The sequence below is a fragment of the Anabas testudineus genome, chromosome 13, assembly GCF_900324465.2.
Source record: "Anabas testudineus chromosome 13, fAnaTes1.2, whole genome shotgun sequence".
In the NCBI taxonomy this organism is placed as follows: Eukaryota; Metazoa; Chordata; class Actinopteri; order Anabantiformes; family Anabantidae; genus Anabas; species Anabas testudineus.
The window spans coordinates 4,096,204-4,120,949 of record NC_046622.1 but is presented as its reverse complement, the minus strand read 5'-3'; the positions used below and the strand labels follow the sequence as shown (position 1 = coordinate 4,120,949).

Below are 24,746 nucleotides of genomic sequence, written 5' to 3'. Positions count from 1 at the left end.
TAATGAGCAGAGGTGCTGTCAAAGGATCCTGTGGCCAAGACAAACAGCCTGGCAGTAGTGGAGTCATTTCTTTCTTTAAGGTTTTGGTTGAGGCTCTCCCTTCTAACCAATCAGAAAAGGTCAGTTATTTCAGCTTGAATAGTATGTTTTGTTGAATTCTTATTTACAGCTATTTGTATAAATATTAAGTTACAGCTAATGAAAATCCAACAACCCGCTGCTGCTAAAAATCAACTCAACTACTGAAAAACATTTTGACTTTTATTGTGAAGCAGCACCAAGAAATACAATTAATTTAACACCATTTACAGTATGTGTGTACTGAATATCAAAAGGAAACATGCAGTGCCATATGAAAAGTTGTCTAATGCACTGTTCCTTATTGAAAATGCAGTATGTTCGTAATAGATTTATTCTATCTGATGGAAAACTATGACAAAGACATTGTATTTTGAATAAATCTAGTCCTGTGTGCAGGAATTAATCACTATACAGTATTTAACGTGATATTATACAAACAGTGTCATCTAAAATTCTTTGGTTGACATGTAAAAAGGAACTAAATGTGTGTGAATTGTGGTGTGACATAATAAACACTGCTATGCTTTAATCATCATTAATGCATTCACGTCATTCATATTTTATTTCTCGTGAGCCTGTTTACATTTCAACTTCACTTTGCTGGCAAATTGAAACCCTCAGTGGGGGTTTGTACAGTACAGCAATAAACATTATAATTTAATTAGGTGAATGACTGTTTGTAATGTCAGTTCAATATCTGTGACAAGTTAATGTTGTGATTCAGGCTGCAGCGAGCACCGAACATTAATGCTTTGCTGGAGAGTGTCCAGAAGTGCTTAAATGATGTGCATCTTCTGATATCACCAGAGATCATGTACCTCTGAGTATAAATACTAAAATATTCATCAAAGGATTTCTTAGTAATGATAAATTACACCCTGTTCCTTCTGCAAAGAAGCGATCTAGATTATCTATGATTTATAAAAATATCAACTTAAAATATGTACAATTTAGTGCGTTTTCTCTTCTTTACTCAGTTTGGGTTGTTTGAAGTGTGCCAGTGGACAAAGGTGATGTAGTGTAGTGAAACCACCAGTAAGTCAGGCTGTGTTGTCACCTCTGATTCACTGGAGCGTGAGAATGGCTGAAATCAGAGGTGGCAGGAGGCCAGAGAACACGCTTTGGCTTCCTGAGGTGAGAGTCGCCCCATACTGGTCCAGGAGCTGCAGGGCCACTCCATTGGTCCAACCAAAGCCCAACTGCAGAAATGTCAACACAGCAGAGAGTGGGAGGTTTTACACAGCGATAAAAGATGTTTTATTTTTGCCAGCTTAAAGTCAACGACTACAAAAATGACAAAGAAGTGAGGAACAGTCATCTCTGCGAGGTGCATGTCTGGCACCTAAGTTTAGAAGCGGAAGTGAAACTGAAAGAATTGACAGTGATTTGCGTGAATTGAGAAAGACTAGTGTGACTTTATGCACATTAGTTACATCATTAACAGATTAGAGCAAATACCTGAACTTCATATTCTCCTCCACCGCCTGGTTTGCCATCTCCATTCACATCATACTGTGGAGAGGAGGGAGAAATGTACATCAGCCAGCTGTGTTATCACTGCACAACAAGCTCAGAAATACGAAAACCTTAGAGGACTCACCTTTTCAAACATGGCTTCGTATTTCACGTACGCCAACCAGTTTGTCTTGATCCAACGCTGGGCCAAGTCAAATGCTAGTTTTTTAGCATCCTCTGAAGGCAGTTTGGATAAACCTTGAAATACATGATGATTTTAATCATTAAATTAGTTTTAAACATGAGGCACCTTATCAGGTGATGTGTTTTTTGACTTTGTTGGCTCTGCACTCCTGCAGATTGGAGGTTTGGTGAAGTCAAGGCCCTTTTTAAATGTGATTCCCAGTAATGCATGGTCTGCCAGTTAGGTTAGGTTTCTAGTGACAAGAAAAAAATCAATCAGTCTCTGATTATGTGTCACACTTGCTCAGGACCGAAACCAGTACGTAAATATCTTGTATAATGCCACTGATGGATGCTATTTTCCTTCTGATTTACATCTAAAAATCACCAGCTTCCCTCTAGAAATACCAAGTCAAGATCTTTCTTCCACAGACATTATGATATCAGTCACTTAATTCAGGCACAGTGAGTGCAGTGGTGGTAACTGTGGAAGTTTCTGCTATATTAAAATTGGGGAATTACATAAGGCTGGGACGTCTGTCTTGTGGGTGTTGATTGACAGTTTGCTCACCTGCTGCTCTCTTTAGCTCCTGGACTCGCACTGAGTCAGACTTTTATATAATAAACAGCTTTTTTTTTTATCCAGACAAACTGTTTTACTATTGCTGTAGTTTGAAGATCTAAAGAATTTTGTCACACAGAGTTTCATTAGGCTAACATTACATGGCTCCAAGTGAAAAAGATCTCTGGGCTTCAAACCACATTCACTTTCTACACTGCAGAATCTAAGGGCCAGACTAAATGCAAAATTTAGTTTTTGACAACTAGAGTTGACAACAATTAGTGTTTAGTTGTATGTGTACACACACACACACACGAATGACATGATACCCACTACTGACAGTTTCACACTATAACAGGAAATGCTCCAATTCCCCCATAAAAGCAAAATTAGGTGATAAAGCGAGTTTCAAACTTGCAAACAACTGAGCAATTGGTGAACCATCAGTATGAGTGTCAGGAAATTCTCATGGTGGCAGACAATTCATGGCCACTTACCACTGATCAGCATGTGTTGTAAGGGAGGCCATGCATTAGGATAGTCCCACTGCTGCCCTGAATCGCTCAGTGAAGTTGGAACTCCATTGGGAAACTGGAGAGCACCACTCCTCTGTTCAGACATGAAATACAAGAGCAAGCAGAGAACAGGGCATGGATGAAAACTGTGCAGTCTGTGTGTGCCATCTGCTGGAGCAACTGAGCACTGTTCATAAAGGGCACGTAACATCCAATCAGATAGGGGTTTCTGAACAGAGGGGGGGGGGGATTCACAGCTCAAAATGCTGGTGGGAAAATAAAACGAGCAACAATCTCTCCTCCCTAGACAACTGCCAAGAAGCCCTTCAGCTGAATATTTAAAGCCTAAACTGTTAGAGTGGAACTGTAGTGACCAAAAAAAAAAGTCTAGTCTTACTGTGCAGCTGTGTGCAGCTGTGTGCAGGGGTGGATGTGTGCAGCTGTGTTGACATTTGTAGGGAAAAAACATCATCTTTGCTTATTCACCCTTATCTAGCAAAGTGCACCGTCGTTTCACTTTTGCACCAGCACTACTTCTGGGAAATTCTTCTCATGAAAGCTGTGAACATTGTGCTCTGATTTTGTTGTTTTGTTGTCCACCAACCTTCAGATACTCTACTGCCTTCTCACCCATCTCAGGCAAAGAAAAGCACTGTGCCCAAACAGGGGACAGGTTGGAAGGGTAAAACTCAAAGTGCTTCGAGTGCGTCACCAGGTTGTAGTCAAACCAGGCGCCCCTCTCAGCATCCCAGAGCACAGACTCTATCGCCGCCAGTCTGCGAGCGGCAGCCTGGTCATACCGTGCAGCTGAGTCACCATCACCTGTCAGGAAGCAACACATCACCGTTATGTAACGCCTGTTAGGAGCTAAACTCCAAGGTCAAAGGCTGCTCATATACTCACCCATTATCCTGTGAAACGACGCAAGAGTCTTCTCATTGAGCCACAGCAGAGCGTTGAGGTCAGTGGGTAGGATCTGACTCGTGCGGATTTCTCTCAGGGTGCTGTTGTTGTGGCCGCCACTGTCCATATACCAGCGGGATGAAAAGTCCCAACCAGATTCTGCACCCGAGTTCAGATCCATCCACAGCTGCTCTTTATGGTCTGAGGGCAAGAAAAAAAATGTACACACAAGTAGAAGCCACAACAAACTGTAACAGGCAGCATTAGTTCATGCATGTCTTGTTTCTTAACTGGATGTGAAAAAATTTAATATGCAGCTTCAGAATAACACGTTGGATGAGTAAAAGATTAATAAAAAAAAAATATATATATATATATATATACACACACATATGTGTATGTATATTTACATTTTACATTCAACAAACAAATGCAAACACATTTTAGCAAGATTTAAGGAAGAGAATTTTCCCTTTTTCTTAAATTGTGTTGAAATTGCTCAGCGGCAATGTGATAGAATAAAAGACTGGACATTAAATATTCATTACAACATGTTACTGAGGTATTTCCAGAGCAAATTTGTTTTGCACCTATGATCCTTGAATCCAGGGGAATAAATTCCACTTTACTGCTGAGGAGCAATTATAAAATAGAATACATTCATTACAAGATGGAGCACCCCACAGAGTTATCCTTTTTTCCCCCCATCATGGAATAAAATGACCATAGCTGGGTAATATTTCTCATGCTTATAAAGGGGATTCGTTCAGCCACCCAGGATACGAACACTAATAAGCTATTACCATCAGTGAGTCCTTCAGCTAATTCCAGATCATCTGTGTAGGATTCAGGCCTGGAAAGAACAAAAGATGTGAGTACGGGTGAAGGCACAACTACAACTTGTTTTGTTTCTTTTTTGTATAGTTCTTACATACCGTGGCAAGTCCACCCGCACATAATATCGATTCAGCACATGCTCGGCCCCATTCACTTTCACAGCCACCGAATGGTTCTGCATCCAAAAGCTGTATTCCGTCTCCAAGACCGGTATAGCTGCTCTGTAACCAGGTGAGTTTGCACAGACAGCAGGAAGAAACGTTTCAATTCATATACTGTTCACTGTCTTTAGTGTCACTGCATACAAATGTTGGAGTATCACGTTCTAATTAGGCGTGTTAGGAAAAGCACCTGGAGCAGCAGAGGCACAGAAAGACACGAGCACTGAGGTTTGATGTGTAATATGCCTTTTTTTTTTCTAGTCTGTAGAGACTCACGGAAGCTGAAGAATGATAATGTGTCAGACAGAACATCAGCTCTGGCCTAAATATCACCTGAGGAACTCTTTATCCTTGGTTGCTTGATAGTAGCTCTCCACCATTAGAGTGAGGAATGGAGGCTGACTGCGCCGCTCGTAGTAAATCCGCCCACCGTTTGGAACAAAGCCATATCTGCAGAGTGAGAGGGGAAAAAAAAAAATCTTTTATTCCACAAATCTTGAAATCCCCCTCAAGACCTCCATTTCCAAAGTGTAGCACTTGGGTTGCTAAATGACTCCTTATTCAAAATGATGCTGCTGAAGTACCTGCAGCCAGCTGGACTGTAAAAGATGAGAGGTACTCAAAGAGTCTCACCTGTTGACGAGGTAGAGGAAGTTTTGAATCATCCCATGTGCCGTGTCTGTCATCTCTGACAGCAGGAGCCCGTTGATGACCCAGTAGGAGTCCCTGTTGGATACAGAGCAGCTTGTGTCATTGTCTGCACACAGCACCGAGGAGGGCTCTCAGTGGAGACCCCTGGCTGGGTCTGGATGTGATCTCTCCCCCCTCTGACCTGAAGAGACTAACTGTCAGACAGCTGAGTGATAAGTGCCTTTGTTCACTCACCAATAGTAGAGTTCCCTGAAGCGCCCCCCTGGTACGATGACAGGATGTGGGGTGTATATCTGGGAGTAGAGCTCTGGGTGATCTTTAACGCTGGCACGTATCTGAGGGGGAAATCGCATTCTAATTCATAGACTCAGGTGTATCAGCAAAGTCATTTGATGTGGTTTTTGATTCAACTTCTGCTCTACACATCAGAGCACTAGAGAATACAGTCAATAATAATATTGAACAAAACAATGGTAATGTTCTGCAGCCAATTGTCTCATTTTCTTGTCACCTTTCTGCCCAGAGACTTCCACAGATCGTGAATATTTTTAGCCCAGTCACGAAGCTCTTGGTCTGCTATTTTACCCAGGAACTTTGGCCTGCATGTAAAAATTAACTCCTGTCAACTTCACACTATATAAAAATACAGTATGACTGAGTAGGAGTCTTCAAATACTGCAGCTCACTCGTCGTGCCAGTCGGGTGGTGTCCATGACTCAAATTCTGTTCCCGGTTCCTCAAAGTATGCACTGACGAACTCTTGCAGTTTGGCAGACGGGATGGTCGTGTTTGGAAATTCATGTGAGAGATTGCGAAAAGCCGACAAAACAACATCTGCAGGAAAAGAGAAGAACTAACAGAAGCAACCACATAATGGATTTGTCCAAACAAAGGTCATGTACTGATTTTGACTTACCAGGCGCTTCCCTCAGCTTCATGTCAACAAAGTACTTATCGTCATCAAACAGTTTAGCTTTCTGTACCTGTTGCAAGATGGGCCCAGTGCAGTATATTTCACTAGAATGAATTATTAGACATGAAATAGTGTGTGCATTAGTACAATACAGCCATATCTGAAAAGATATGACCTGAGATCTGCTATAAAGCAATAAAACCATATCAATGTCCCTGAAATTAATCAAGTGAGAGCAAAGGTCTACTCACAACATGATATCTGAAAAATCTGATAATGCAACACAAATTTGAGAAAACTCCTTAAAAGGTTTCATAGTAGAAGCACATGTTGATGTTACCCCACAAATATTTATCTGAAGAATGAAGTAGAGTGCTGCAAAGACAAAGACAACTGCATTTCTACTATCTGAGCACAATTTCTGAAAGTGAAAATACAAACATGCAGGAACAGACCGAGAGGATTCCGAAGGTCAGAAAATCAAGAGTTATTTCACCAAAAGGAAGATTTATGATTGTAAAAAGGGGCCTAAAGGCAGATTTTGCATTAACTAATAGGTTTCACAGCCATAAATTAACTAGAACCTTCTTGTAGAATCAACATTTGTTCAAGAACAAGAAAAAACTTCAAACAAAATCCTTGTAAGGAAAAAACCACACCGTCATAACTTACCTGTCACATGGTGGTGGAAAAGCTGCTTTTACAGAGGCCAAAGCAGCCACTGATGAAAAACAAAATACTATTAACTTATACATGTGGAAGTACAAGCGAAGTGACACCAGAATACAAGCAGGACTGTTGGGAACTGCCTCTAGGTCCCAGTTTATATTAAGACAACATGAGAACAAGCAGCAGCAGCACACTGACACCTAGCTCTGAAGAGCTGTTTCAACAGGACAAAACACGCCAGACACAATAAATTTCAGTGAGCTTTATTTAACAAAATTTTCCAATCATACCCAATTATAGTCATGACATTTAAACTTAATTTCATTGTAAAATTAGCTTCACTGAAAAAAAAAAAAAAATCAGCCAATTAAATAACGACCAAATTTCCATCAAATAAAATAAAAAAACAAAAACAAATGAACTCGGGCTTTAAATCCTTTACTTAGATTTGGAGACCTCCATGTGTTTCACTTGAACATGTCACTTGAAAGAAAAAAAAAAAGAATCCAAATCTAAGGGCAACCTTTTTTTTTTTTTTTTAACCTTTTATACCCATTTCTTTAACGTTGGCTCTTTAGATCATGTCATGTTTTTATAATGCCCAAGGCTCCTCCCCATGTTATTTTACTGATACATCTGTTCTGATAGAAACCCGAAGGATTCCTCTCACCTCTTCAACACGTATCGATGAAACAGCCAGATTGGGCACAAAAACTGTGCCATCATAAATTTGTCAGAACTATGAAGAGGATGAACACATGCATCAGGGCAGCAAGTTCACAAATTACCCACCCCACAGTTTTAAAAAAGACCTTAAAGAATGAGACAATTCAGTCAGAAATTATCCAATTAGTCACCCAATTGAGGGCGAGATGCTCTTGTCTCAGTCTCTAAGGTTCTCAAACTCACAGCTACTGGCAGTAAAGCAGCATTTGTCTCAAGGGCAGAAAACCAACACCGAATCATCAAGGATATTGAGTTTTAGCCTTGAAAACATTTGCCTTGGCAATTACTGCCAGTGGACTGATAAGAAACAGACAGCTGCCAAGTGCCTGCACAATTAGATCCTTGTTCTCTTAACTAATTTAATTTAGAATTTTTTTTAAACAAACCCCCCCACCCCGAGACAAAAAAAAAAAAAAAAAAAAAAAAAAAAGCCAAAACAGCCAAATGAGATCTGCAAGTATTTTGGGGACAGCAGTATTAAGAGAACAGGGATCACAGTCCTAACCACTGAGAAACAAAGGCGTAATCTCTCACTGTCACAATGTTATCTTTTAAAAAGAGCTTAAATTAAATGTGCAATAAACCTTCTCAGTGGTTCGAACGGTCTTTAGAGCATCTCACCATAATAAAGGGAACCTAATTTGCAAGAAGGTTCTGGCTGAACAAACAAATGTCAGAGGACCTTCATGCAAATTAAGGCAGTCATGTTGCATTAAAATGCAAAAAACAAACCCAAAATATGTAGCGTAAACCCAACCCATCAAAGCAATAAAGGGCAACAAAAAGCCACACACTCAGCAGTCTGAGGTGCCCACTGTCTTTTTTCCTAACAAGCAATCTAATAGTAATTTTGGAATCCTTCATGCCCATTCCCCCTGTGCCAATTTGTTTGTGTTCTGCACCAACAGAAACTTCTCTCCCAGTTGCACATCGTGAGCGTACAAAAAGCAGTGCAGTCAGTGTTATTGCCTGAACCCATCTCTCTGTGCGTTAAGTGCAGCCCAACCTGCTCAGGTTGTTTTAAGCAAAACATCTTTGTTAGCTGGTTTTTCCTAAAACTAGCTAACTTGCAATGCACAGAACGAATTCCTGCTACATTTTAGATCAGATGGTTCATTTTTGATGCATTTGGCTGACTTTCTTCAAGGGGGGAGGGGGGTAAAACCACAGCATCCTGACCAACATCTGTGAAGAAATGTAGCTGTGCTTATAGAGCACAGATCAACGTAACAGCTAATAAGCTCCCCCAGAAAACAAATTATCTGCCAATTCAGCTGCACTGCAGCAAGTACTACTACTACATGATAGAATATTATTTTCTCTTCCAACAACACTCAATATACCTGGAGATCGTAGAGAGTGTCTCAAGAGTCAGTTTCACAAGTTAAGGCTGGTGACAACAAAGAAGTAATTACTCAAATGCACAAGCTTAACAAAGTCATCTGTCTCTATTGAACACTAGTTAACACTGGTAGCAGACAAATAGGGGCAGTTTAAACAATCTCACTTTAAGTGCAGCTTTGTAGAATTGTAATCATCAAATTTGGAGGGGCTAAAAGATTATCAGTGATGAACTCTGCCTCCAAAAACATTTCATACACAAGGTAATTTAAATGTTTCAGGTTCAAATAAATTCTGCAATTTCTAAAACTATAAATAAATTCACAGGGCAATATTGCAGATCAAACAAACTGACAGTCTCCAGTGCTAACAAGTGAGAAGGGGGGGGGAAGCTTTTCAGTTTGTCATCCAGCCTTTTGAACTTGTTTAAAACAATCTTAAAAATGAAGGTATATACACAAGGTGTGTGGTGCACCCAACACGTCGGCTGCACGTCTCACAGAATTAAGCATGGCCACCCACAGGAAGGTGAAACACAGGACAAAAGAAGAAAAAAGCGTTCCCTCCAAATCAATTCCACTGACAGAGGAATCCTCACGACTCATGGTGTTGAAAAGCTGCTTATTCATTTTTAGTGTTCTGATGCTGAAGACAGGAAAGGCTCTGGGTCTTTAAGAAGCATAAGCTTCATCACAAGCAGCTGGACAGTCTGGCTACGTCTTGGAAAAAATCCAGCATCTCTGTCCATGGAAAATCCAAGTTTGTCCTCGTTCATCAGCCAGACTCCGCTAAGCCAGCAAATGGATAATTCAGACCAGGCCCCCGTTCTAATTATCTCCATTCCTTGCAAACGGACGACCCAACCAAAAACAGTTATGAATTCACCTATGTGGCCAGACATTGAATTAGTGTAACAACTTTTGAATTAGGTGAATGCGAGTGACTGTGTGGTATGAAGAATGCGAGACGACGGATAATGACGGGTTATTACTTCAGAATGAGTTGAACTGCTTGTTAAGGCACTTGGTACAAATTGGTTAAAACTTCCAAAATAAAACGTGGAGAATGGAGGGCGTCGTAGGGGTCTGTTGGTGCTGGCATTGTGTCATTGGTGGATATGAATCGTCACAATGTGCATTGGATATCATTTTCAACTTGGTCCCATGCTTTTCCTCCCGATGTCTTCAGATTGTGGTGATGCAGCACAGAGCCCTATAAAAAGCCCTAAATGAGTTCTTCCGCATGTGTCCATCAAAATACACATCCTTATGGTGGCATCTCAAAAAAAAAGAAGAAAAAAATAAAAATAATAATAAAAAAAAAAAAAAAACAAAGGACAGAAACTGTACACTTAAAGAGGAAAAAAAAAAAACTCCAAGATGGGGGGTGAAAAAAGGTACAGAGGGGAATGGAGGATGGACTGATCTGCAGAGAGAAGAGTAAAATAAAGTTAGACCACATTGTATTGAAGTAACTCACAGTTCACTCAGAATCATCTAGCAGGGGCAATGTTAAGAGAGTAGAACAGACAACCTACACCAAACATGTCACCACTGTTTAAGTTACACACAAGTCATTCAAGGAGACGAACATCCCCTCAGAAACAGGCCGTCTGTGAAGAAAGTGACAGCTCAACAGCTACAACAACGTCACCCAAAAGGAGATAAAGAGAATAAGCAGAGGTAAAAACAAAAACCTCAGCAGTGTGGTAGTACTTTGGTTATTTTAAGTCCAACTCATAACATACTGCTTCCTTGCAAACTCTGGTGAACCAAGTTCACAGTGCACTGTAGTACGAGTTATTATTTCACATTTCAATTTGCAGTGTTGTGGTCACTTTTCATGTTCTCGGTCTGTGTAAACCAGTTGTTTCTCAGTAACCTGGTTACTTGAGTGCATGTAAACACACTGACAGAAGGTGACAAACAGCTTGAGGTTTGGTTTATTGAAAATACAAAATAAAACTGTTCTGAGAGATTTGCGTGCTTTCTGTAGGAATCATCCGTTTTTAGCCAGGATTGAGGTAAGAACCCCACTGGTAACACCACTGCCCATTGGTTAGTTTTCTCCCTTTGAGGACTCTTCTCTGGAAAACTGATCGCTCATGTATCAGTTTCAGAAGGTGTATTGTCAAATTTTCATGTTAATTCTTAAAGATTATAAAAGTGAAGAATCGAACTGAATCAACACCTGTGATATATGGACATAAAAAACTTCAGAAAATTAAGGTATGGCAGATTAAAGCTGCTTTCAGACACTAGAACCCTGAACTTCTCCAGTCTTTACCCAGGTAGCTGGATATGAGAATGCAAATGTCCAAATCAGGCAGCTGAGAGATTACCCAAACTTTATACTGGTCTAATCATGAAATCTCTTATTCTGGTTTATGTTTAAAACACACCCTTGAATTGTCCGCCAACAGTAAATATGTGTGTGAACTGACCATTGGTGTCTATTTACTCACTGGCTCATGGCTTGACTTCTTCACCACTCTCACTGTGGTACTCTGCCACATATAGGCTCTTGTCAATAATGCCAGGGATGGGCTTGATTTCTGTTCCAAGCTGCTCCTCAATCCCTTTCAGGTTGAAGCGGTCATCGTAAGTGATGAGGTTAATGGCTAGACCCAAGTGTCCAAAACGACCTTGATATTACAAAGTGAGAAGTTACATTATTGTAATATAGTTATTTTTTTAATAAAAATGATTTATGTACAGATGAAAAGGTTTACAGTTGAAAACAACCTTATGGGTTCTTACCAGATCTACCAATGCGATGAAGGTACGTTTCTCCCAGCTTGGGAAAGTCAAAATTGATCACAACATTCACAGCTTGAATGTCAATTCCTCTTGTGAAGAGGTCTAGAGGAAACAAAATGAGATGATGAGAGATGAAAAGATCAAAATTCTACACCAATATATTCTTTACTAAAATCTTAATGTCCAAAAACAATTCATGTAAACAGTGTTTTACAACCCATGAGTTAGTAAAAACTAAAAATTAAAGATTTACACAGTATAGTTCAACTACCTGTGTAGAAGGTAAACCCCTATTAACAAGGTACCAGTAAAGTAATTATGCAAATGTACTGTATTAGTTTCATTTTGCTTTCTTTAAATTCTAGCATAATAAGAAAACACAGTTTCCTAAAACTGAGGTCAAAATTACACTTCAAACAAAACTATCTGATGTACTCTCTCTGATCAGCCCATTGAACTAAATGTGGCGGCACATTGTGTTTAGGATAGTTTCATAAGCTTCTCAAAATGTTTGTGCTGTTCCATATGTTTTGTGATTTCACTAAATAAATTTATGGAAACTAGTTGTTTAAATCACTATTACAACCCTTCCTGTCTGCATATGCTGCTACAGCATTTTTGTTTATGTGAGCACATGCAGTATGACTAGTGTTGGAAACCAAAACGCTCCAAATTAGAACCAAATTCTAAATGGAAAGTACCGTATACTTGTAGCGAAAACTTTCAGTTCTGCTTAGCAGTTCCAAAACACAGAACCAATGCGAGTTATTTGTTTACGTACGAGCTAGCATGCTTAGGTAACATTACAAGCTACAACATTTTATGTGAAAGAGGTAAACGCAGTAAACAAACAACAATATCTGGGCTTCACTTTAGACAAGAACATGACAGCAAGCTAATTAGCTGCAAGTCTGGCTACGCATAACATTTTACGCACAACATTTAAGACAGCACAGAATCAATGTGAAAGACTGTACAGTCTTACAGTTTTCAAGCGTCTCATCAGCCTGTGGTAACACCTCACAGACAAAGCCAGGCATATTTAGCTGCGACACACCAGTCTATTTGGCAGTAAAGGGAAAACTAACCAAAGGGAAAACTGAGGACTGAGATACAGTCATTTGGAAAATTTTGCTTTTCTTTTTATTCCCATTTTGGAATTGAAACAAGGAATCAATAAGAACCAGAAGCAATAAGCGGAATCACAAAGACTACTGTCTTTAAAACAACAAATCAGGTACAGTCTCTAACTGCATTACATGCTGTACATATAAACTAACCACTTGATCATCTCACACAAGCTGTGCTTGCTGCAGGGTTGAGAGTCAAAATCATTAGCTCACTTCAGTGTTGAAGTGAGGCTAGTGTTGCCTTTTTTTTTTTTTTTTTTTTTAAAAGGAAATTCATGCTAAGGAGGAGACAATTCAAATAAATAAATAAAAGATAAATATTTCATCTCTGTAAATTTAAACACTTCATCACAGACATGCTTTGGAAACAGGGTTTAAACTCATCATTCACAGTTTAGGTTCAGCTGTGGAGTGTCCATCACCACTGTCCGCAAGAAAATACGTTTGAACTGGGACAAAGAAAGGTCTTGTGGTGGTGATGTGTTGAAAGTCTTACAATAGCCGCCTGCTGCATCAAAATACCTTTGACAATTCAACTACAAGCATCTCCAACTCACCAGTGCAGACAAGATTCCGACACAGGCCATTTCTGAAGTCGTGGAACACCCGGTTGCGATGCTCCTGGAGAGCAGAAAAAGAGAACAGTGCATTTAACGGTCAGATTTACTTATATATGGTGATCTCCTTCACATAAATACAAAAACGCGCAGCTGCATGTCATGCAAATCTAATTTAAAAGAAGCTGATAGAAGCATTACTATAGAGCCTGTAAAATTTAATTCCAGTGAATCAGCTAAACCCCAAATTTTGCTATGAGGTCAATATATTTTGTGTCCTGAAGGAAACCTGCAACAGTCAATACCATGGTATTGGTAAAAAGGGTGTTTGTGGATGTTGCCCAGTTATCCACATATCAATGTAGCTGTGGTTTCTTATCTGGGAAAAGAACAGCAGTGTAGTCACAGAAATAAAGCACTAGTGTGAACTGTAGTCACATCAAGCGGAAGTACGTGTATATCTAGCCGATGTCTTCCGAAAGTAATAGTAACAGCTGTCATGGCATAGATCCACTACAATCTGCCCTCCAAAAGTATTGAAAAGGTTTGACCACTTCCTTTATTTTTGCTGTAGACTAAACATTTAAGTCTGATAATGACAAATAATATTGAGTTGCAAATCCCTTGCTTGTAATAACTGCATCAATCCTGTAACCCACTAACATCATAAAATGTTTGCATTCTTCTTCATGGTATGTCTTAAAATGGTAAACCAGTATTGCTGAGACGGTACTTTGAGCTGACCTGTCTCATCTTGGCATGAATGTAGAAACATGAATAACCAAGCTGGGAGATCTTCTTGGCAAGGAGCTCCACTCTCTGAGAGGAGTTGCAGAAGATTATGGACTGGTTGATCTGGAGCTGGGGGCAGGAAATAAAGGAAAGGAAATAAATATTATTGTCAGTTATTGTAAACAGTGTTCAAAATTTTGCACAAGGAGGCATTTAAAGTTAAAAGTAAAGCAGATGACAGCTGGGCATGAGCAGTCCTTAGTTGCAAGTTCCACAGACCATGACATGCATAGATATGGTCCATGTGCACGTGCTGCAGTTTACGGAACTGTTTTGAGTCATGATTGTTAGCTGACTAAATATTTGGTAACCAAATCTACGGATAGCATCTACAGTACTGAAACTGATTCATACAGAGTTAAATTATTGAGAAGACTTTCAGTTTCTGTCCTTTGCTATATCAAAGTGTATGTAAATATACTTTAAAGCATCTGCTGCCAACAACCCATGTGTAGTAGTATGGGATGGTTTTTTGTGCATAATTGCACATGTGTTTCAGATTCTTATGTGCACATCTAATACTGAGAAAAAATGTAAAATATTTAGAAATTTTGCAATTTCAGAAATATCTTTACAATTAAGTAAATATAAAATGTGCTTTTATTACAATTAAAAATCCAGGAAACAGTGGTGGTGCCCATTTGCTAAATGCACAAGAAATTTGAGCTCCCAGGATAAATTCTTTTATTTACATATATATTGTACCCAAATCATAAAGTATCAGATCAAGAGATTAGAGCCACCTTCTCAATAAAAATGAACATTTATAAGATCCAACACTATATAAAATGTATAAACATTCATAAATCAAAATAGCTCTACAAGCCATTTACGAGTTATATAAAGTAGCCATTTCTATTAAAAGGCCTGCAGTCAATGTCCCTTCTGTCATTAACTGTTCATCACACAGAACTTGCCTCATTAAAAACAGAATTATGTGCAGTACGTCAACACTTACCCTGGAGAACAAGGTGTTAAGGCAGTGGACTTTTTGCCTTTCAGTTACATAAGCATAATACTGAGTCACACCCTTCAGTGTAAGCTCCTCCATTAGGTTGATTTCATAGGGTTTCTGTAAGTGAGCATTCTAAAACACAGGTACAACCGTTGTTATATTCTGTTCATTCAACGCATTAATTATGTAGATTTGTTTATTGGGTAAAGGAAAATGATGAGTCAATAGAACTTTACAATTACAAATACATACCATAAACTTCTGCACACTCAGAGGGAAGGTTGCAGAATAGAGTAGAATCTGCCTCTGTTTGGGCAGGAAGCCTAGTATCTCCTCCATCATGACCACAAAGTCCTGAGACAGGAGTTTGTCAGCCTGTAAAGGAGAGGGACATGAAGCAAAGGCATCCTGAGAGCTGTCCCTAATTTAAGTCACATTGGTTTATTTAAATCAAAAATAAAACAAGAAAGACCTCAAACAGAACTCACTTCATCCAGAACAATCATCTGCACTTGATTTACTTTGGCCACTCCTTTCTTGATGAGATCTAAAATCCTCCCAGGAGTAGCAATGACCACATGTACTGTAAAATAAATATTATTGAAAACAAATAGTTATACATCAGGAAGCACCGGACACATGTTTCTACTAAACAGAACTGATGGTTTTTAATGAAAGCAAGAACCCAGATATGTCTGGGTATCCTAGAAAACAGGATGATTTAGATCTGGCAAGTTAAAGTGCAAATGTCATGAATGAGACAAGATTACACTTTTTAATATGGAGACTGACAAAAGCAAAAAGGTATCTCAGCATCAGGCGAATTGTAAAGTTTACCCGTTTCATCAAGTCTCATGATGTCATCACGTAGGTTGGTTCCGCCTGTGGTTGCCATTACCTTCACACCACCCATATGTTTGCTGACCTGGATACATATTTGGCTTACTTGCAGGGCCAGTTCTCTGGTGGGCACTATGACCAGAGCTGGGGAACAGAAAACAGAAACAAATGTATAAAACCCAAGCAAGTGTAGCCTAAACATGGACACATGAACAAAAATTTCCCAAACCTTTAACATCAACAAAGTTACAATAATTACAAGCAGAAAAGACGTCAAAGCTTCACACAATACAACAAAGACACCTTGATCGATGTTCTGGTTTTAATTAATTACATATGGTGTAAAGACAACATTCACACAGAGCTCTTCTGTTAACATGTTTGTACAATACAACAACTAACAGCTTGATGTTTTTATGTTGAAGCATCACAAAAACAAATACATTATCTGTGGTAGGTATATTTATTTTATTTTTCAGTTTTACCAATCCTATTTCTCATCCCCATAGTTTAGATTAATAACAGATTAGCTGAGAGTCAAGTGCTTTCTGACATTAACTGAACAGAAAATGTGGCAGGAAAGAGCCCTCACCTTGTATGCAGTCCTTCTTCAGGTCAATTCGTTCAAGTAAGGGAATGAGGTAGGCTCCACTCTTTCCCGTGCCATTCTTGGCTCTGGCTAAAATATCCCTTCCTGACAGTGCAATGGGAATGCTTTCCTCCTGTCCAAAGAAAACAGTATTATTAGATTAATACAAAATGCTGTTTGCCGTCTGAAGAGACTTTACAGCATTTTGGGGGAGAAAAGTGTAATAAGTGTTCATTGAGAATAGGACTCTATACTATAGAGTTACCCACCTTCATTTAACATTTGATAAACTAAACACAAAAACAGGTATCATAAGTGATCTAATTTGATATTGGGATTTCAACCTTAAACTAAACAATTAAAGTAAAACACTATCACATTAAACCTTAAGTCCTATGTCTGACTGTACCTGAATTGGTGATGGCTTTTCCCAGCCCATCTCAAAGATTCCCATGAGCAGCTCCCTCTTCAAACAGTAATCTTCAAACTCATTGCCTTTTGTTGCAGTCACATCCTGTAATAGTTATAAAGATTATGGAAAATTAACATTTACAAGGTGTGCACTGATGACAAGCTTGTAATCAGGTGATTTATGATCCACTTATAATAAATGGGGAGAAAGTTATTAAATAAAAAACCTGTACAATTTCAAATATTTCTATTTTCTATTGACAAAATAGCAGTTTCAGTTAAAAGAATCCGTGAGCAGCTCCATGAAAACTAGAATTGCACAGTGGAGTAGCAAGTTCATCTATAATGTTAAGACTAAATGTATTTAATTATGATTTTTATTACCACAAATGGGTAGACCAGTTAAAAGAGACAGGATTGGCAAAAAGGCATAAAGGACCAAGTAAAATGCAGATTGCCAGTTATTACATCTGAAGTGAATAACTGTGAGCCTACACCTATTGTATACTAACCGAAGTTTTCATCCTCATGTCCTTTGGGGGCAATTTCAAATTTTTCTTCCAGTCATCTCCAGGCCTGTGCAGAGTAAAGACATGTTAACACATTTGCACCAATATGCATAAACATCACGACAAAATTCCTTAGATTTCTACTATAAAATAACACTTACTTGATTACAGCGTTGGTTGTGGGGGCTGGCTGGGAATTACCATTATTGATTGTGCCTTTCATCTGGTTTAGTTGCTGTTGTGGGCCTCCTCCACCCCCACCTGGTGCTCCAGCAGGCTTCACTGAGCCTCTGAGCTGTCCATTCTGGTTAGACAAGCCCAAAATCACTGGGTTCTCTGTCCTGGCAGTACTCATGTTTACTCTGTTTCAATTAACTCAAAACCTCTTTGCAGTAGCAGAAGAAAGTAAGTCCACTCTTCTGGGGACCTCTCCAAACTTAAGACTGACCTAAATTGAGTGTCCAAATCTTTTGTCTCAGTCTGTTCCTCAACAATGTTGTTTCTGACACATCCAGTGTCAAAATGCAAATTCCTCTTTTCAATGTTTGAGATTTACACGTAAATAATCCTTTAGCAAGGTAGGGCTTATCATAGATGTAATCTGACAGTGATATCTGGAACCATACACCAGGAGCTCTTAGCTAGCTTTCAAGTACTGGCTGACTGTTCAGCTAGCCATCTTGTTTAGCTTAACTGAGCCGCCGCGTCCTTTCTCAGATTTTCCCCAACCCTGAAAAACAAGAAATACAGTGTTAGAAAGGGACCTATTTGACGGACAATAACAACTTTAAAGAGCCGTATGATAATGTTGTATAGAGAGTTTTCGAGGCAACAGACAGTCCATCAATAGCTGTTAACAGCAGATGTCTGGCCTACGTCAAAAGTTAGCCGACACAGTGGTGACTGTTAATGTTATTTAGTTAACCCTTGCTATCAACGTGGAAATGGCTACAGTGGAAGAGATCTCAATCACCTGCGTCATTAGCTGGACCGATACAGGTTTTCTGACTGTGCTGTTTAGTAGACAAATATCTAAACACCGGGAACAATTTGGTTTATTTAATGTCTCTAAAAGGAATCTAGCGATAAGCTAACAATCTTCTAGCCACGGACATCTGGCTAACTAGCACACGAAGCTTTAGCATCATGCTATAGTGCCGTTTCGGTAAACAAGATTAACCTGCGAAGGGATTCAAAATATTTAAATTGATATGTCATGAGGTTGACGCCAACTATACTTGACACATTTCCTAAGTTAGCTTACAAACAAGACTTGATATATATCGACCATCAGCTAATATCAGCGCTCCCGGTCGAATTGTCGTGCTACGTCTGCTAGTTAGCAAGCTAACAAAGTGCTAACGCTGGTGAAATACCATTAACAGTTACAGCTAGCTTAACTGTAAAAGTCACCACGAAATTATTGGATATTTCGTAAAGTACGACCCACGCATGAAACTATTATCATAGTTGCACACTCCTTTACCTTGGATGACTGAAACGACCAGTTCCCTAAGCCGTATTTCAAAGATGTAGCGTTTGTCAATTTTTAGCTGACTACGAACGAGTCTTGTCAACCAACCGTTCAAGATGGCTTCCACCCGTATTTGAACCCGCCCCCGTCGAGCTAATCAGCTGATTTCATTTCAAATCAAGGATTTACCCCCGGAGTGTTTTATGAAAATAAAACCTAGAAACACTACAATCACCAAGGTTTTCAATTTAAGAAGAATCCCAAAATATTATTAGTATAGAACAACACTGATCCATATTCACAATATGTCGCCTGTCGTGTTGTTTTGTCCAGTTGGACACAGGTCTGACTGTATTATGAGGCACATTATGAACTGAAAGAGCCACAGCTCCTGTCACTTAAAAATAAATGACTTTATTACATGAAATGCAGTTTAATTCAGTTAAATCTTCACACTGAATCATTTGTCTTGGCAGGGACTATTCACAATATTTACCTATGGAGTATTTCTCCAAAGTGATGGATGTGAGCTACAGATGGCTAAAACTGTAGGGGACATGTGAAGATTCAGCTTAATAATTTAGGATAATTAGCCTATTTGCATACAGAGGCGAGAAAAAGTATGTGAACCGTTTGGAATTTCTAAATTTGTCTGCATTAATTTGTCATAAAATGTGATGATCTGATCTTCATCCTCAGTCAAGGTTATTAACAAATATAATGTGCCTAAAATAATAACAAACAAATTCTGATCTTTCATATTTTCATTAAGAACAACCATAAAAAACTCATAGTGCTTTTGGAAAAAGTATATGAACCCTTAAAACAATGATACCTTCAAATCTTTGGCTGTCTCTCAGGGTTGCTCTTTACCTCATTAATGAGTTCTTGGGGTCATGGTTGACTGGCCGCCCCCACTTCCAGGTAGAGTATCTACAGTCCCAAAGTGTCTTAATTTCTAGATTGTTTGCCAACTGTAGACTGGTGAGTTTCTAAAGTCTTTGACATCCATTTGTAACCCTTTGCAATTCTATGTAAATCAACAATTCTTTATCAAAGATCCTCAAAAACCTTTTGGCGAGGTATGGCTCACACTAGCGTATTCTTCTTGTGCACAGAGATTTTGTCAGTCAAAGTAGCTCTAGTTCACCCTCAAAATAATTTTCTTTCAGTCATGCTAATGCCTGAATCCAACTAGCTTTTTGGAGGTTGTTATTCCACTAGCACTAAGAGGATTTTATTCTTGTTCTAAATAAAAACATGAAAGATCTGAATTTTTTTATTAAAGCAGAAAATTATGAAATTCCAAAAGGTTCACATACTTTTTTTTCCTGTTCTTGAAGCAGTATTTGGATCAAGTAGCTCCTGAAAGTGAATGCGTCAGATTAACTGGTAATGGTTTAGACATAGCATGTATTTATTGATAGTGGGTCGGATTCTGATCTAATACTAATGTGATGAGCCATCAGCTCATTAAGAATAATGAACTGGTGATTTACAGTAAGAACCGTGCCCCCACAGCTCCAATGTGCACGCTGGTGCACACGAAGATTTTCCACCCTATCGCCTGACACATGAGGATGTTTACAACGGGTTTAGTCCAAGTAAATGATTGAACGTGCGATCACTTTATGTTTCGTTAAGTTGTAACTAGAAAAAATCAATCAGTGTGTTTCTGAGGATGAATGATCTTTGTGGAGCTGAAGGAACAGATTAAGACAACTCATCAAATTACTGATCTGCAGCAGCCGATTTAATAACCCACGTTATTAAGTGCATGTAAACAACCTGTAACCAGGTTCATTACAGTAAGTGCATGTAAACAACCTGTAACCAGGTTCATTACAGTAACTGCATGTAGACGCAGCAACTGCACTTGGCTGCAGATTCACCCCCTCCATCACAGAACCACCCATCACGCCCTGCATGCTGTTGACTGGCTTTGACTTTCACATCTTGACGACTGTATTTGAGATACAATAAAAAGAATAGTGAAAAAAATGTGTTTGACACAGAAAGGCTCACCCACACAGCGACATCAAACAATCAGCGCGTCTTTTGGTTTCATACCTGCTTTTATCAGGGGATTTCAGATTATTTTCTCGTTCTTGTGCGTTCATTAGAAAACGAAACAAACAAACACCAGTTTTTCCTGCTGTTAAACAAAAATGGTGTTTAAGAATGATTTGTACAGTGAAATCAAATCTAGTTATATATTTTAAAAAAGATTTAAAAGTTTATTCTCCTGTAATTTCATATAGTGGCGAAATTAAAAGGTTTGACCGGGTTATAGAACTATTTGTATTGAAGTTTGTTTTTTTAAATTATTGTTGTTATTGTGGTTTTAACAAACTTAAGTACACTCTTCTCAGCTGCTCCGTTTCATGCCATAACAAGGCTCAGAAGACCTTCACAAAAATGAAAATAACATAAACAAACAAAAAAAAAAAACAACAACTACAGTCTGACCATGGAGTGGGGGGTAAAAGCTCCCTTACTCAGAGTCACCTCAGTGACTGTGTTAAGAAAAAAATCTTGATCCTGATCAGATTTCACAAATAAATAGGGCTGATTAGTTACTAATATGCATCCTGTTAAATTAGACTTTCTGTTCATATGCCCACTGCAACGCGACCAAGTATCTCCAAAATATTAAAGTTCATTGTTTTATAATTTAGACCAAGTTGTACGTCAGCTGTATTTGTGCAATAGAACGGAACTGTAACAGATCTAATGCCAGTGACAAAGCTGGTTAATGCTGGATGATGTCTGTGATAAGCTCATAACATCATATTGTTGATGATGAAGTCGGGTTAGAACTGTACTCAAAATTAATAAAACCCACATATCTCTTGTTTGTCAGTTGCTAGAATATATTTTCAAGTGCAGTCACGTGCACAGCTGGTCGTTCATGCTTGACTGGTATAGAGCTTAGTCTGTCCTAACACGTTTCTACCAGGGACACCCCGAACAAAAAAAAATCAAGCAAGCAAATATAGAAAAAGCAGCATTAGCAGGAAGTACAATCACACTTCATTAAGGCTGTGTGAGATTAACTTAGAAGTGACTGAGATTTACCCACATGGAAACCACTTATGAGGTAGGTGAATCATACTGCATCATAAATCGCTGTAGATGTTCTGTTGACTATTGTCTCTTATAGGATTTTATACATATCATGTGTTCCAAAGTTAATTCGAGACATAGGCAGTGTAGCATCATTCTAATATTTTCTCTCACCTGCAGCAGATGGTAGTTTAAAAAGCAAGCAAATGTATTACCTACATTAACTGTAGCTGCTTACTAGCATTACAATTTGGCTACTTTTAAAGTGTTATTAAATTAAGAAATATAACTCAGCGCTACGAAGAGCTGGAATTACTGACCCGTACAAAATCTACCTAAACAGATGTATATATATGGCTTTCCTGTCAACTCATCGGGGAAGTTCTGTAAGCAAAGACCAAATTTACTGTAATACGTCTCTTGTTAGTCATTTGTAGCTTTAACTGTTAGTACAATAATAACAAGAAAACACAACTGCATTTAAATTATTTACATTTTCAAATCACAATAATTTAGTATAAAATATCATCAGCCTGATTATTAGCGCTGCTTGTAATATGAATCACATATCTAGACTTAAAGGAAATCATATTTAAAAAAAATAATTATAAACTTTATGCTCAATAACACTGACAGCGGCAGTATCAATTAAATTCTAGATTTAACTTTTTCCCTCATCTGTTTATTAAATAATTTTCTAATAGTAACTATTTATATTTATTAGCCATGTGTGTACATAGAATTTCAGGTTTTAATAGCTGTAATTTCTTCACCACATAAAATATTAATTAAATTTTTGACTCAGAAGAAAAGTAATTACGTTTACTTCATTATTGTACAGTCAAAGTTGGAAGTTTTGCCCTATTTTCCCCAAAACGTCTTTTAGTTTCTGTGAGGGGGAAGTGAAAAAATTTTTTTTCAGCATTTCCTGTCTAGCAAATTGACTGAGAAACTGCAGACAACAGAGAACAGAATCCAGACAATTATTTTAAAACTAACCACATGTATGTAATGATCAAAAATGTATAGAGGAATTCATCTAAAACCAATACCATATAATTCTGTGTATTTTTCCGCAGCACACAAAGTGATTCTGAAACTGTGACGAGGTCATTAAAACCAACATCCCACCCCTCCTTCTTTATATTTTACAGCTCAATCCTGAAGATCTGGGAAACTACACAGGAGATGATTATAATGAAACGTATGTCCTGGGGGATGACAGAGCGTACTGTGGTACAGAGACGATGGACATGAAGAAATTTAAGGCCACCTTCCAGCCTGTGCTGTACAGCCTCATCTTTCTGCTGGGAGTGGCCGGGAATGGCCTGATGGTAACAGTCCTCCTGCGACGGCGGCGAGGCCTGCGCATTACTGAGATTTACCTACTTCACCTTGCCATTGCAGACCTCATGCTCCTTTTCACATTTCCTTTTGATGTCGCTGAAACCCTCGCTGGTTGGCTGTTCGGACGTTTTCTCTGCAAACTGATGGGCCTGGTGAAAAATCTTAACATCTTCTGTGGGAGCATCCTTCTAGCTTTCATTGGCTTTGATCGGTATTTGGCCATTGTTCATGCTATTCCTAGCATGCAAAGTCGACGTCCAAAAACAGTGCACCTCACATGCATTTTACTGTGGCTGGTCTGTTTGGGTTTGTCAATCCCCAGTTTTGTGTTCCTTTCTGTTGATGAATCAAACACATCTAAACCCACTTGTTTCTATGTTAATTATGAAATTCATTCCAACAACTGGGTTCTGACCATCAGGGTCTTAGAGCATTTGTGCTTTTTCCTATCTCTGGCTGTCATGAGCTACTGCTACACAGCAGTGGTAGTTACTCTGCGCAGCAGTCAGAAAAGCACAGCAAAGAAAGGAGCCATTAGACTGGCTTTACTAGTCACTCTCATCTTTTGCTTCTGTTGGCTACCATACAATATATCATTACTGATTACAACTTTGGAAGAAGTGCAGTTTATGCCGTATAGCAACTGTCAACTTTATGCCGCGCTGATAGTAGCAGTTGATTTGACAAAGAGCCTGGGTTTCTCACACTGTTGCTTGAATCCTTTCTTGTATGCATTTGTTGGGGTGCGGTTTCGCAATGAGTTGATACAGTTACTTTGTAAATTGGGATGCAGCCGTGTTTGTCTGCCTTTCATCAAAACTCAGGGACACAGTCGACCATCCATTTCTGACGCAGTAACAACCACGACTAGCTAAAGCTGTGTGTAATGAACTCGTGTACATTGTTTGCTGTAACTAAAATGCTCCTATTCTGTTCTGTTCACGTATTTCAACTGTAATGAAAAAAAAAAGCTATTTTAATTGCATTTTAAAAAATGTTTTATTTTACCCAGTCAAGAAAAAAATGTTGCTGTTGGCCAAAATCTGTTTCTGCTTGTATTTTACCTACTGCTCATTGAATTTAATAAAGATTTCATATTATATGCAACTGAGTTTCATTGTCAGTGTTATCAAAGAACAGTAATTGACAACATAACCAAAACTAAAACCACCTCAGAGATCAGTATTATTCAATTTTTAGACTTCTATTAAAACAGTTATACAGAACAACTGCAAACAATCACAAATGGCATCTTATGTACAGCAGGTTTTATATATATATATATATATATATATATATATATATATATATATATATATA

The 24,746-nt window shown here is 38.6% G+C and overlaps 3 protein-coding genes across 4 annotated transcripts; 1 reads left to right on the top strand and 2 right to left on the bottom strand.

Annotated features, from left to right (window-relative positions):
• Nucleotides 1–264: 264 nt before the first annotated feature.
• treh (trehalase (brush-border membrane glycoprotein)) lies at nucleotides 265–7,095 on the bottom strand. 2 transcript variants are annotated; one of them, XM_026363479.1, is made up of 15 exons: nucleotides 6,934–7,095; nucleotides 6,265–6,365; nucleotides 6,035–6,182; nucleotides 5,860–5,947; nucleotides 5,583–5,683; nucleotides 5,331–5,423; nucleotides 5,031–5,147; nucleotides 4,635–4,757; nucleotides 4,503–4,552; nucleotides 3,700–3,900; nucleotides 3,401–3,618; nucleotides 2,779–2,890; nucleotides 1,682–1,794; nucleotides 1,540–1,593; nucleotides 265–1,280 (listed from the first exon to the last, which is right to left on the bottom strand). In XM_026363479.1, the coding sequence occupies exons 1-15, from the start codon at nucleotides 7,014–7,016 to the stop codon at nucleotides 1,146–1,148; spliced, it is 1,737 nt and encodes a 578-aa protein (XP_026219264.1). In that variant the 5' UTR covers nucleotides 7,017–7,095; the 3' UTR covers nucleotides 265–1,145. The 2 variants fall into 2 exon arrangements, with proteins under 2 accessions (XP_026219264.1, XP_026219255.1); XM_026363470.1 differs by having other exon boundaries at nucleotides 6,265–7,030.
• A 1,396-nt stretch (nucleotides 7,096–8,491) lies between these two features.
• Nucleotides 8,492–19,134, bottom strand: ddx6 (DEAD (Asp-Glu-Ala-Asp) box helicase 6). The gene is made up of 14 exons (XM_026371653.1): nucleotides 19,026–19,134; nucleotides 17,701–18,269; nucleotides 17,543–17,606; nucleotides 17,029–17,133; nucleotides 16,623–16,752; nucleotides 16,028–16,174; nucleotides 15,679–15,773; nucleotides 15,443–15,565; nucleotides 15,194–15,322; nucleotides 14,188–14,304; nucleotides 13,444–13,507; nucleotides 11,757–11,858; nucleotides 11,462–11,641; nucleotides 8,492–10,422 (listed from the first exon to the last, which is right to left on the bottom strand). The coding sequence occupies exons 2-13, from the start codon at nucleotides 17,892–17,894 to the stop codon at nucleotides 11,466–11,468; spliced, it is 1,446 nt and encodes a 481-aa protein (XP_026227438.1). The 5' UTR covers nucleotides 17,895–18,269; nucleotides 19,026–19,134; the 3' UTR covers nucleotides 8,492–10,422; nucleotides 11,462–11,465.
• Nucleotides 19,135–21,858: 2,724 nt separating this feature from the next.
• On the top strand, nucleotides 21,859–24,712 carry LOC113167256 (C-X-C chemokine receptor type 5). Its single transcript, XM_026367704.1, has 2 exons — nucleotides 21,859–22,113; nucleotides 23,234–24,712. The coding sequence occupies exons 1-2, from the start codon at nucleotides 22,096–22,098 to the stop codon at nucleotides 24,299–24,301; spliced, it is 1,086 nt and encodes a 361-aa protein (XP_026223489.1). The 5' UTR covers nucleotides 21,859–22,095; the 3' UTR covers nucleotides 24,302–24,712.
• Nucleotides 24,713–24,746: the final 34 nt, after the last annotated feature.